This window comes from Nanorana parkeri, unplaced genomic scaffold, assembly GCF_000935625.1.
Source record: "Nanorana parkeri isolate BGI_ZX_2015 unplaced genomic scaffold, ASM93562v1 scaffold818, whole genome shotgun sequence".
Classification (NCBI taxonomy): domain Eukaryota; kingdom Metazoa; phylum Chordata; class Amphibia; order Anura; family Dicroglossidae; genus Nanorana; species Nanorana parkeri.
The window spans coordinates 723,962-737,788 of record NW_017307086.1 but is presented as its reverse complement, the minus strand read 5'-3'; the positions used below and the strand labels follow the sequence as shown (position 1 = coordinate 737,788).

Sequence of the window (13,827 nt, the reverse complement as noted above, 5' to 3'; positions counted from 1 at the left end):
TTTAAATACTATGATATTATTATTACATGTGCTTTGTTGAACATGTCTCTGATCATTTATCTGCTCATGTTTCTACTTGTCTCTATGTTATTTTCTTCTGCTGTGGTATTCCTATGAGGATGCCCTGTTGTGCTTCTGCCTGCCAGTGATGGCTGCATAGGTTGGCTGGTACCTCATGTGGAGTAAGTGTCATTGACATTCTTTCCCTTTGTTGGTGGGGCTTGTATATATGGATTGCACTTAATGAAGCTATGTGTTCTGACTGCCTTGAGAAAGGCGAACTGTGACTTGCCGAAATTTTTTTATGCATCTACTCTATGCTCCTGCCTCTGCGTGCCTACCAAACCCATTTTATTGTTTATTTTTATCAATTTACAAAATGCAAAGTGAGTAAACATAAGAAAAATCGAAATCAAATTAATATTTGGTATGACTACCCTTTGGCTTCAAACCAGCATCAATTCTTACACTTGCACAAAGTCAGGGATTTTGTAGGATTAGGTTGAAACGCAGTCATTACGGAAACAGCTGTGTAGGAGGCTTCAAACTGGGTGAGGAAAAGCCAAACTCTGCTACTTAGGCGAGGTTGTGGAAGACCGTTTCATGTCACAGGTCATACAACATGGCAAGACTGAGCACAGCAACAAGACACAAGGTAGTTATACTGCATCAGCAAGGTCTCTGCCAGGCAAAGATTTCAAAGCAGACTGTGGTTTCAAGATGTGCTGTTCAAGCTCTTTTAAAAGAAGCACAAAGAAACAGGCAATGTTGAGTATTGTAAACGCAGTGGTCAGCCAAGGAAACTTAATACAGCAGATGAAAAGACACATCATGCTTACTTCCCTTCAACATCGAAAGATGTCCAGCAGTTCCATCAGACCCAGGTACACCCATCTACTGTCCGGAGAAGTCTGGCCAGAAGTAATCTTCATGGAAGAATTGCGGCCAAAAAGCCATACCTCCCGATGTGGAAACAAAGCTAAGCCACTCAACTGTGCATAGGAACTGGGGTGCAGAAAAATGGCAAGAGGTACTCTGAACTGATAAGTCTAAATTTGAAAAATGTGGCTGTAGCAGGAGGCAGTTTGTTCACTGAAGGGCTGGAGAGCGGTACAATAATGAGTGTCTGAAGGCAACAGTGAAGCATGGTGGAGGTTCCTTTCAAGTCTTGGGCTGCATTTCTGCCAATGGAGTTGGAGATTTGGTCACGATCAATGATGCCCTCAATGCTAAGAAATACATGCAGACATTTATCAATTATGCCATACCATCAGGGAGGCGTGTGATTGGCCCCAAATGTATTCTACAGCAGCACAATGACCCCAAACATACAGCCAATGTCATTGAGAACCATCTTCAGCATATAAAGAACAAGGAGTTCTGGAAGTGATGGTTTGGCTCCCACAGAGCCCTGATTCTCAACATCAATAAGTCTGTCTGGGATTACATGAAGAGACAGAAGGATTTTTTTTAATAAATTCTTTATTTCAAAGGTTTTCACAATTATAACAAGTAGAGAGCGGTAAGGTACAATGTTGGCCCTCACAGGCCGATAAAGATGTTCGTACATGGGGGGGTCAGAGGTGGGGTGGGTACTCATCCCAATGGAGAGAAGGAAGGAGGGACAAGACCAGGGGTCAGGTTGGTGAGGAGTGTCACACGTCAGAGCCCTGACGCAACTTCGTGTAGGCCGGGGAAGAGAGAAAGTCAATCCAGTAAAACCAAGTGGCTCTAAATTTGGCAGGGGTGTTGTTAAGGGAACTTGTAAGATCCTCCATGAGATAGATATCATGTATCCTGTCGAGCCATTGATGAACCGTAGGGGGCTCAGGCTTCCGCCATAGGGCTGGAATACATGCCTGGGCAGTGTTGATGAGATGGCGTCTCAGGGAGCGCTGGTAGGTTTTTAGGGAGATGGTAGTGTGGTGTAATAGGTAGAGGGCTGGTTCACGCGGTAACGTGGTGTCCGTGAATTGTTGGGTAGTGGCATGGACTTGGTCCCATGAAGATTGTAGACTCTGGCATGACCAGAATATGTGCAATATATCTGCCGACGGGGCGTTACACCGCCAACAAGTGGCCGGCGTTTGTGGGAACATGGAGTGGAGAGCCTTGGGTGTCCTGTACCACCTGGTGACTAGTTTGTACCCTGCCTCCTGGTATTTGTTGCTAATGGAGGACTGATAGGAGAGTGAGAGTAGTTTCCTACCATCTTCCGGGCCCAGGTGGATCCCGAGGTCCTCCTCCCATCTCTGTAGGAACCATGGTGTATCGGTCGAGGCGCTAGATAAGAGAAGCTTGTAGTAAAATGAAAGAACGTGACAGGCCTGGCCTTCTTGGTTGCATTCGTGCTCGGAGACAGAAGGATTTGAGGCAGTCTACAGTCACAGAAGATCTGTGCTTAGTTTTCCAAGATGTTTGAAACAACCTACCTGCCGAGTTCCTTCTAAGCTGTGTGCAAGTGTACCTAGAAGAATTGATGCTGTTTTAAAGGCAAAGGGTGGTCACACCAATTATTGATTTGATTTGGATTTCTTTTCTGTTCATTTAGTTTCCATTTTGTTCATTGATACCAGTTTAATTTTTAACACTTTTATTTCTGAAATCATTTTTACTTTACAGCATTTTTTCACACCTGTCTAAAACTGTTGCACAGTACTGTATATAAATCTAATGTCATTTGATTTACTCGAGAAAAGACCGGCCACGATTATAACAAGATTTCTTTGTTTGTTGAGCATGCCGGACCAACAAAGCAGTCAAGAGTTAGGCTAGAGAAAAATATAAAAACTACTTATAACTACAATCCTGCAGTCAAACTATTAATAATTTAAAAACAAACATTTGATGTACAGGATTTGATACATCTACACTGTAGGAAGGTTAGAGTAGGTTATTCTAAACATATAGGAAACACATTGCAGGTGTTTATTGTATTAAATGTTTTCTAATCAACTAGCATGTCTGTTGGGCTGTGTTATTCAATGCAGGCCAAAACGCAATGACAATCTGAAATCCATTGTTTATAATGGGCCCAGTTCATGCCAATGCGCTGTGTTGATATGTTCACTAGGTGAAAGTAGAAAAAAAAAAAAAGGAAAATATATGTTGACTATATTTTGGCAAAAACCTGCACACCAACGCAATGCATAATAAAATAAAATAAAAAATGCATCTCACTACGTGTCAACTCAAAAGGCATTTAACACATCAGTGTACGCCAAATGTAACACATGTAATGTGAATCCACCCCAATAGCCAGGGACAGGTAAAAGCCTCATTCCAGCCAAAACGTTTTAAAAGTTTTGTATAAAATGGGGAAAGGCTAGAGAACAGATTCCACTGCTGTCTGTATTCAGATGGTGAAGATTTCCCTCACTTCTTGTCCAAATGATGGTTGTCAGGAATTCTCCCAGAGGACACAGACAGGGGTGGATGAAGACACCTGCACCTAATTACGCACAATTGTGACACTAAGATTGTATGCGCTCAACCATGGAATTATTGCAGTAACCTGTGACTGTCTACCAATTACAACCATAGTTAGGGAGGGAATTTGTTAGCCTTTAATTGCAGGAATCTGTATCAATAAAGGGACAATGTTTGTTGCATGCTTCATATGACATTACACACACAAAGAAAAAAAAACAATTCTAACTAGTCACATAATATCTATTTCCCCATATCTTGTCACCCCATTTATACAATAAGCTGTTATTATAGATTTACCTTGCAGGACAGCTCCCGAGGGTTACTGGACACAATATCCTTCTCTGCAACTCCATGAGGAAGAGGCAGCTAAAGCAGAAAACAGTCTCCCATGAGAACACAATACACTGTAATACACTGTACTGCATACATCACTGCTGCAACAAAATATCAGTAGTACACATTGAGAACATGCAAGATTCTCTTTTTGATTTTTAGTCTAGTATTCTTTTCACTTTCATTTGTGGTGACAGAGGGAAGGCTGTATGTAAAGATCATGCTGCTCTAGACATACCTGAATGATGAGACACTGACAAGCTCTGCTTAATTATTGCAAAGCTCTGATTAATTTAGTGAAAACAGCAGCTAAAATGTGCTATTGGAGACAGAATGTTGTCTGCTTTATATCCAGAACTATTTTTTTTTACTGCAGAGACTGTTTCATGTTTCCTGAACTATAAAGAACCTTCCGACTCCTCTCAAATAACCCATGCACCCTACTGTTCTGAATTCAGCCAGAAACGTCTAGAAATGGGCATAAGGAAAAACAAAGAAATTACAATTTGCGCATTTTGATACGTGTTACTCTGATGCCCTCTACCCTGACCCAGAAAAGTCAGTGTGGTAAATATAGCCCTGAAAGAGGCCGTAATTACATCCATAGAAGACAAATCTAGGGATCTCACCGTGTATTTATTATACAAAGGATGTCCAGGTTTAGGTCGAGGAGGTAGATCTGGTTGCTGTCTCTTTAATGCTTGACTCTTTGATCTGCTGATACCAGATGTGTTCTGTTTTACACCAAGGCCTGCATCAGAGGATGAGCGAGGAAAGGCATCTCGATGTGAGGCATTTCTGGAAAGTTTGGGAGGTGGTGGACGACCTGGGGGACCTTTCAGTGGAGGCTGCTGTGCAGTTTCCATTACTTTAACACCAGCTGGCCTAGACAGGAATGCAAGGTAAAATTATACCATCAAAAGAAGAATGCTTCCTGACCAAATACAGGAACTGACAACAACAATGTCTATGCTGGAAGCAAAGCTCTTAGATCTGTAGATGTTTAGAAAAATCTTATTCCTAAATCATGTACAGATAGCTCTGGATATTTTGGGAGAAACAAAACACTGAGCAACAAAAATATTTCCAAGCATTTAATATGATTTACCGACATGCAGTGTGAGACATCTACAGAGCTGGCAAAATAAAAAATACACAAAAGATATGCTGCACATGCCTTGTAGGTAGCACTGGCTTCGTCCATTGCTCTTCTGTACTATCGAATGTCTCCCATTCCTGCAACAGAAAAACAATTCAAGTTCAGTATATGCAATGTAGAGTGGGCTGAGGATTTGTACACTCTATATAGTGACAAAAACAGTCCGAATGGTCACACAAAACAGATACACTGCTCACATCCACCTCCACAGTCCGAGGATCTCATCTGTTTGTCGAGTGCCAGCTAGAGGGGCACGCCACAGCCTGACAGGAACTCAATCCAAGTGTAAAAAGGGAAGCCGCACTCCTGAAATAAATCTGTATGCTGTTTAATCCATGGGCATAAATAAGCTGTACAATAACACACAACTTCATGCGCTAATGCGTTCCACCATTCCACCACGCAAGAGCGTGAAGTTGTCTGTTATTGTACGGCTTATTTATGCCCATGGATTAACCTCTTGCCATCCGCCCGTTAAGAACTTGAAAAATGGCCTGGATGGGAAGGGGGTTTAACACCGCGGATGTCAACTGGTTAAACAGCATACAGATTTATTTCTGGAGTGCGGCTTCCCTTTTTACAACAATTGTTTCCTATATAATATAAGCCTATAAAAAGAAAATGAGGCGCAGGCAGTACTGAATTACTTCACTCACATTTATACTATTTAATTAAACGTTTTCAGTGACACTATAAGACTATATGTTAAATCACAAAAATCTCACATAAGTTTTTTAACGTGTTGAGTCAATTTCAACATTTGTAAATATGAAGCTTTCATTAAAGAAATCTCTGGTGATCCTGCCATCAAGGTCCTTTCTCAGGTGCTTCCTGTTATAGGGTAAAAATGCTCTCTCCTTGTCTCCCACACGTGGTCCTGCGTTGTAACCCTATCAAAAAGGCTTCTAATGGACTACAAGAGGCACACAGGCCAACCAATGTCACCACCTGGAAACTCATCCTGAAAAATGTCATGTAGCCATCTCTAGGGTGTATGCATTAAACAGGAAACAGCTGCATAGGCTGCAGGAGATGAGCAGCACTGAGATGCAACAAAAGATTAAAACAAGTATTTTATTGAAAAAATAACGTTTGTGTACATCAATTACTGCACTGAGCCAGCCTGTGCATAACTGAACTATGGAGAGGAAGAGTTATATAAAGGCAATACTATTGTACTAGACGAGGAGGGGATGCATAACTACATATCCATACACAGTCTGTACATATAACAAATTATATAAATATCTGGCAAACATGGGATAAAACAAACAGATATAGCACTTACCTTTCTAACTGTAGGACGCACTCTTGCAGCAGATTTATTATAAAGACCTACAGGTTTATCTGCAGGAAGTGGTGGGGCAACCTGAAGTTCTTCACATGCTGTGAACAAAGGATGACACTGTGATCTTTTATGAAGTCTGGTGAACACAGGACACTTAGAATACATACTAAGCATAGGATGCAACAAGAGCCTCTAACCAAAATGATTACATGGACTATAAAGAATTATACTGAATCAATATTATTGCTAAAAAAAAAAACACAACAAGAAACCCCGATGTATGGGTAACAGCGCAGAAAAACTGGAAGGCTCAGACAAAACTAAAAATAAAAAACTTTACCAGAGGTTCTAACAATTACTCACACTACTAAAATGTGTTTCCTGTCCTGATAGGACGTAAGAGAAAATCCCCCAATATATTGTTACGGGCCCCACATTGGTGGTCTTAGTGGAGATATGTGACCGGGTACATTTAAAATAAGGTGAATAAGGAGACCCACTGTTTTTTGGGGAGGGAAGTTATTTTGTGTTGATCTATGTATATTTGTGGGTGTATTTACACACTTGTGGGAGCACTTTTGTGTTGAGGCTTGTTGTGGTCCCTCAAAACAGTGATTTATGTCTGTATGGATATTGTTCGGGAACTCTGGACTCTGGGCCTAGAGGGTTTGCAGGCCTAATGTAACTTTGGATTGATAGTTTTATATCTTACAAATTCTTTACCCAACACTTTCTCTTTCCTATTCCTTTAGGAAGGTTTGTGCACTTCTGTTAATATTAAATCCAGTTGTTAACTTTGGTTAATGTTAAATTCCACATTGATTGTACTACTTGACCCACCCCAAAAATACTTAGTTGGGTTGAAGGGTTAAAGAGACTTAATAGATAGCCTAGGACCTATGCAAGTTTGCAATTTTCTTTCCATTACCACACATACTGTATTTCTTTTGGATGCCTTAGATCTATAAACAGGGTTATAGGAAAACCCAATAAAAAGGGTCCATAACTTATTTCTCTAGTTACACTTGTCCACACTGTTCTATGTTGGACAGGCAGTGTGTGAAGCTGAAAGTACAATGCCATCAAGAGCAAAAAGAACAACTGCTGGCTGCATATAGATCTGTAGATTCTATCACTCCCAGATTCCCCAAAAAATATTTATAGATTACAATAGGATATATGTTTGCTTTATCCTTTTAAACTAGATCCTGCCCTGTCATCTTTCTGTTTTACATGGAGTTTTTAATTGACATCTCTAAAAGGAAGAACTCACTACAAATTGGCTGCTGGGCAAATCAAAGTAAGAGAATCAGGATGCTGTGAGCAACACAGTTCTTTTTTTAGATGCTAATAAACAAGATCCACAGTGACTTGAAAAGAAATTCTTATGCTCCAATATTCACATGTAACAACGCAATATTATAGGACAGTATTCTACAGCAAACAATGGTATGATTATGCTGCTCACATTTGCCTAGTTTGCCGGAGATCCGGATGACTGTGGGCTTTCTTAATATAACAGGAGGACCTGGCTGTTCCTTCTCAGGCTCGTCCTTGGAAAACAGCTGGAATGGATCTGACAAAATAAAATGCATTCTTTTGGAAATCAAATGTTGCAATGTTCAACAATCCACTGAGTTTTGCCAGAGTTTAAAAAGATGTAAAAAAAAAGCCAAAAAGTAAAAGGCACAGACACAAAGGCTTTAAAGCGGTCTAGGTTGTTGTGGAAATTCTATTAGGATGTGTTTTTAGTATATTGTAATATTGTCATCATGTCTCTCAGTGTCAGTTTTGCCACGTTACGCGCGATTGGAGCGTGGTCGGGAAACAATAACCAGCACTGAGTGTAAACCATTGGAGTGGATATCTTCCTGTGGATGTGGAGAAGCGGCCGCTGTGCACAGAGGTCTCCGCTGGCGAATGATCCATGTGCTGGGCTGTTGGCCGGGGGAGATTGATGTGCGTGGCGGAGCAGTGTTTTCTTTACGAGTGTATGGACGCCGGCTGGGGCCCCTGCGCAAAGCGCGGATTTATTGGCTTGGCGAGGATGCATTTGTTTTGAGAGCGATGTATCAGTTTAGATACATATCTGCCTTTATGAAAGGAACGTGCGTTCGTATTTCTGATCAACACGCTGGAAATAGTATGGCGTTGTCCCTGCAGACAAGCTCGCATTCATGAGAACCATACTATAATCTTTATTGGGCATTGCTCCCTGAGCAATGCTGGATGAAGTTGACTCCAGTGTTAATGGGAGATTGTGTGTGTGGGGGGGGGGTCTGGAAAGATGGCGGCATCCATAGAAAAACATGCGGCTGTGCACACGGGTTTATGAGCTATGCACACCGCTTCTACTATGACACAGACATACACTATCCTTCCTATGGTATACATGTGTTTCGTTGGCTCTCTATGATATGTTATGTTGATGTATTGAGGAAGTGATGTCGGTTGTTGACATCACTTCCTGTTTGTCACTTCTATAAATAAAACGGAGCTACTGCCAGGGACACTTGGGAACAGAAACTCCAGCATGAAAGCATCACCTTGTCTTGACTCTACAGAAGCAGTTCAGGTCCTTGCACAAAAGAGCGTAATACAACTGTGCTTTTAAGCGCAGCGGATTAATATGCGCAGGCAGTGTATATTAATTTCCAAAACAAGGTAAAGAAAAGTTAAAGAAAATATCATAGTATATACGTATATCTGCTCTTACCAGAATTTGCATTCGAATCATTAATAACTTCTGGACTTGGCAACACAGGAGGTAAAACATCATCATCAAAGCTGATCAGGTCTAATTGACCCAGCGACTTGCTTTGTGTGACCTGTGCAGGTGCTCGGGTTGCAGGAGTTTCCACTGAATTAAATGCTTTGGCTTGAGTAGCTAGAGAGAATTTTGGAGCAGGAATCAGTGGCTTGGCTCCTGCCGGTACCAAATTATCAGTCTGCAAGGTCTTCTTCGGTAGCATAGGCCTGGGGGCAGGAACTGGGATTATCCTGTCAGACTCTTTACTGTTAACTCCAGACAAAGAGGTTCCAAGGAGTACATCAGGTATGTCACTGCTGCTGCTTTTTACAACACTAGGCTTTGGTTTCTTTGGCAGCTCTGGTTTGGTCACACCACCAGGGTCTAATAGACTGGTTGGAACAAGCCCTTCTCTTGGTATGCATTTTGGTTTGTTGTCTTTTCCTGGATCCCATTCCCCAGATGTCCTATTAGGAATTGGTTTGGGAGCTACAGAAGGCTTACCAGGAACACAGCTCCTAGTGTTGATGGAGCGTGGCGCAATTTCTGGTCTTCGAGGGTTTTCGATGCTTTCACCTTGTGACTCAAACGCTTTAATACGTGCCGTAATACTGTTTTGGCTTCTTTCATGGCTCATATTGTTCATTTCAAATAATTCCTCTAGGAAATTATCATCAAAACCTGGACAAGACTGGCTGGATGGTAGTTCTCCCTCAGCTGTGGCCTGGAAGAACACCTCACTGTTTCCTTGAAAGATACTTAGATGATTGGTTCCTACAGGCTTAAGATTTGGTTTTGTCCTTGGCCTTGGCACTGGATATCGGGTGATATTTGGGACATTTGTGTCTTCGTGTCGGGTGCTGGTCCCAGCAGTGTTACTGATTGCTATCTGGTGACCACTGTCCTGGACATTATTTTTCACAAATGGCACTGGCTGCCGGGGTCTCTCTGGCCTTTCTGTTCTTTGCACTAAAATGAATAATGTTGAAGTTAATTGTGCAAACACAAATACCAAAATATTTTCTGAAAAGAATGGTCTCCAGCCAACAACAGCACCAAGATAAAAATGTATAGCCCATTGAAAGATTAAACAAAAAAAAATTTGCTGCAATATTCACGTTAAATCCAAACATTTTCCTGCATTACTTTTTTATGCCCCTAGATGTTCTCAGTCTGATGGCCAACATCACCCAACCTACTTCTTCTGAGCTCAGGTTGATCTGCTCCAGCCTGTGACTGGACAGTGAAAAGAGAAGCAGCACAGTGATGAGCTCATCTCTTTGGGACTCTGCTTTCTCTTCCTATCAGCACATGATTGGCTTCTAGTACTGCTTTCCTCTCACTCCAGCTCTGCTGTACAGGGCCTGCCAGAGGTTGGTGCCAGGTGAATTTCAGGTACTTACACTGCTTGGATTTAAACAATATATTTAATAGTGTATTAGTAATTGAAGAGCTGCACTCATTTGTGTCTTCAATAGCTGCCTTGAGTTCAGCTTTAGGTTCCATTCATTGTGTCATTTTGGCAAATGATTTGTTTTTAAATGTAACCTCACTATTGACTGGAGGTTGAGGTACTCATAGACATTAAAGAGTATCTATGGCCAAAAACTAAACATGAATTTCTATTCTAAAGTTCTATTCGACTCCTAATCATATTGATCTAGAAGTTTGTACACTTACCTACTAAAGATGCCCATAGTATTTACTTCCACAATGCACTGAAACAATTTCACTCTGAAAATATGCACTTACTTGTGTCACAACTCACGGGGCATGCCTTCTGAACTACAACTTAACAATATCACATCATCATTGCTTGCTGAAGCTATGCATGATGGGATGTGTGCTCTTGAGAAATCAAGATGAAATCACATCAAGCAGCAGGGAAAGAGATGCAGAGTACACTGGGAATCCAGGAAGTTGTTGAAAGTGATGGGCAGACGGAAGGCAGCACTCACTACATAAAAGGGATTTTTCCAAGTGAGCTTTGATTGCAAAGACAGCGATAGTATGTATTCCAACTACAATGCTGATGTTCTAGCAGGATAGAATATGCTGGGACTTTACAAGACTTTGTAGGACCTTTAAAAGACCGGCAAGCTGGTCTTCATGACTAGAAGGACAAATATGACGTGAAATCCTCACTAAACACCCTCTAACAAGACTTTTGAAATATTTTGACCAAAATATATACAAATACATTTTGGATACAAATATACATGTCTATGTGCACAAAGGGTTTACTTTTACAGTGGATGGATCATCTGTGAACATCCAATAGTCACGTCATGTCCATAGCTAGTTTTATTTAAAACGCCCATTGGTTTTGTGGCACTCCTTTTATATGTGAGTTGTTCAAACTAAACTCTAGGCAGATATAAGAAAAAAAACATGGATTTATGCACCTCAGTCTTTATTAGTACATCATTAAATGTCGTTTTTAAATGCAAGCAGTGCATCTATCTGAATTTGACTTGGTATTTGCCTCTTGCTATCCACTGTACAGCATAGCTCAGACTGATAAAAGGGAGAAGCAGCACAAACAGACAGACAGTGTTCAGGTGCCAACAAGAGATATGCTGATAGGATGTGAGAGGAGAGTGACAGACATGAGCTCATCAGACTGCTGATTCTCTTTTCACTGTCCAGTCACTGGCCTGGGGAGGGATGACAACTGTACATGTTACAGAACTGAGAAAAATCAGGTCTTCTGCCCTGCCGAACAAGTCAGAGCTGTGTAAACTGCAGAACTGGATAGACAAACACAAATCCTTGGCTTGGCTGGTATATTAGCTTCCTCATATGCATTACATTAGTGTCTATCGCGGTTTTCCTAAGGTTCAGAAGTGTTAGAAAGAAATGTCCTCAATTCACTCCCCCACCCTGTCGTTGGTGCCCTCCAGTGTCTTTATTTGCCTTTACCTCCACTCAGATCCCTCCTGCTACCCCCTACAAAATGACTGGTAATTACACATTGAATGACAAGCTCCCCATGTCACAGAGCTCAGGCAACTTAATGATCAAGCTCCAAGTGCTGCTCTGTGAGGTGGCAGGAGAAGTGTTACAGCGGCAGGGATCTGAGTGGCAGGGGAACTGCTGTAAAGGTAAATATTAGGCACCGGGGTAGTTTTTTGCCCTACTACTGATTGAAAACAATGAACCATTTGCAGTAATAATGGGTAGATAGCCACCATGTGATATAATGTGCCTAGGCTGGGAGCCTGGTTGTAATCACAGCCCATGCAAGCTAATTTGCCTAGGCTAAGAGCTGCAGTTTTAATTCATGGAACAAATATACCTTATTTATATATGAATAACAATGTGATTTGGTACTCCTAACCTATGTTACTGCAGGGCTGGACAAATCCTAGGATCCAGGTAGCCAATGCTCCCTATAAATTACAGCCGGTGCATAACTTTTAAGTTTCTCTCTAGTTGTCAATGGATAGCCTATAAAAATCCTGCTGACTCCTGAACTGGACAGACCGGCTTCTAAATTCCATATTTGTCCACCCCTGTGATTTTATTGTGATGTCATTTTAACAATCTATTTTATGGCTTGTATAAGGATGTTGTTGTCCACCCTTAACTTTGTATTCATGTGAGGACTGAAACACAGGTAAATTCTGTATCTGTGAAGCACAGGTAAGACTGCTGTGTGTTTCAACCACACCCTGGTGGTAATGCAATGTAATAATAATAATAATAATAGTAATAATAATAAAAATAATAATTTCAGTAATAATAGTAATAATAATAAATAATAAACGGACTAGTGACCGTTTATACAAAAATATATGAATTGTACGAAAAATGATTTAAAAAAGTGTTTTTCTACCTGTACATATCTGTCATTTGAAGTTTAAAAAGCGAGTCAGTGCACCTCCCTCACAAACATTATACGAGTTGGAAGTTTTTGAGCTGAGCTAATTCATATATAACAAGAGTGTTAAACCTACCTGTGACTGTGGCTTGATCACAGAGAATAGGCTGATTAATTACATTATTGACGGGCCCAGGGCGATCATCTTCCAACGGAAAGTCTGTCTGTGTAGCACACGTTGTTGTCCTCCTAGGCTCAACATTAGCAGTGGGTATGGTTACTTGAACTTGGTTGATTTCTTTTATGACCTGCTCATAGGATGGGGGCTGCTCCATCGATAAAGAAAACAATTGTTAAAATGCAGACAGAAGAAAGCATATGATTCATAGGGCTCCTCTGCCAAGCCTTAATTCTATGTAAATCCATACACAATAGAGACATTAATCGCAAGGACTACCAACTGGGATATGCATTGTGGTACACTAACCTACTTTTTAGTAATGTCTATGGTCTATTGCATTTTTATTTTTGAGGGGAAAATCTCACATGTTCATTCATATTCTGGATTTGTTTCTATTTTAATAGTTAAAAAGTGAAAATGAAGGAGAAAACAAATGAATTACTACTGACCTCTGGTTGATGAGAATCACTGGGCCTCCACTGAGGCGGGGGAGGAGGAGGAAACCCTAGCCCCCCTGTTGGACCACCATGAAACCAAGATCCAGGACCAATGGGCTCAGCAGCAACAATGGTGATCTCAGGACGTCTGCAATAAGAACAAACATAAGTAAAGCTCTGTATATTACTTTTGTTTTTAAAAATGCTGAATATGCACTTATCTAGCTGGCAATGGTTGGGATTTACTGTCATAGTCCCAAATAACCTACTTATCTTGATCAGCTAGCACAGCCTAATTCAAATTAAATGCCTTTGCAAAATATTAATACCTTTTAGATTTAAAATTTTGCTTTATTAGTGGACCCTCTTGATCTGCATAGGCTGAGGCTAGGCAATAAGCTGCTTAGGCACCAAGTGCTACATTG

General features: G+C 41.0%; 1 protein-coding gene across 1 annotated transcript in view; it reads right to left on the bottom strand.

The window, feature by feature from the left end:
* The window catches only part of SH3D19 (SH3 domain containing 19), a 77,804-nt gene that overhangs the window by 12,885 nt on the left and 51,092 nt on the right, over nt 1-13,827 (bottom strand). Inside the window, exons 5-12 of the mRNA XM_018565150.1 lie at nt 13,415-13,550; nt 12,921-13,113; nt 8,929-9,936; nt 7,681-7,788; nt 6,213-6,310; nt 4,943-5,001; nt 4,395-4,650; nt 3,730-3,798 (exon numbers count right to left, since the gene is read on the bottom strand). Of these exons, the coding sequence (XP_018420652.1) occupies nt 3,730-3,798; nt 4,395-4,650; nt 4,943-5,001; nt 6,213-6,310; nt 7,681-7,788; nt 8,929-9,936; nt 12,921-13,113; nt 13,415-13,550 (1,927 nt within the window). The remainder of the gene's footprint in view (nt 1-3,729; nt 3,799-4,394; nt 4,651-4,942; nt 5,002-6,212; nt 6,311-7,680; nt 7,789-8,928; nt 9,937-12,920; nt 13,114-13,414; nt 13,551-13,827) is intronic.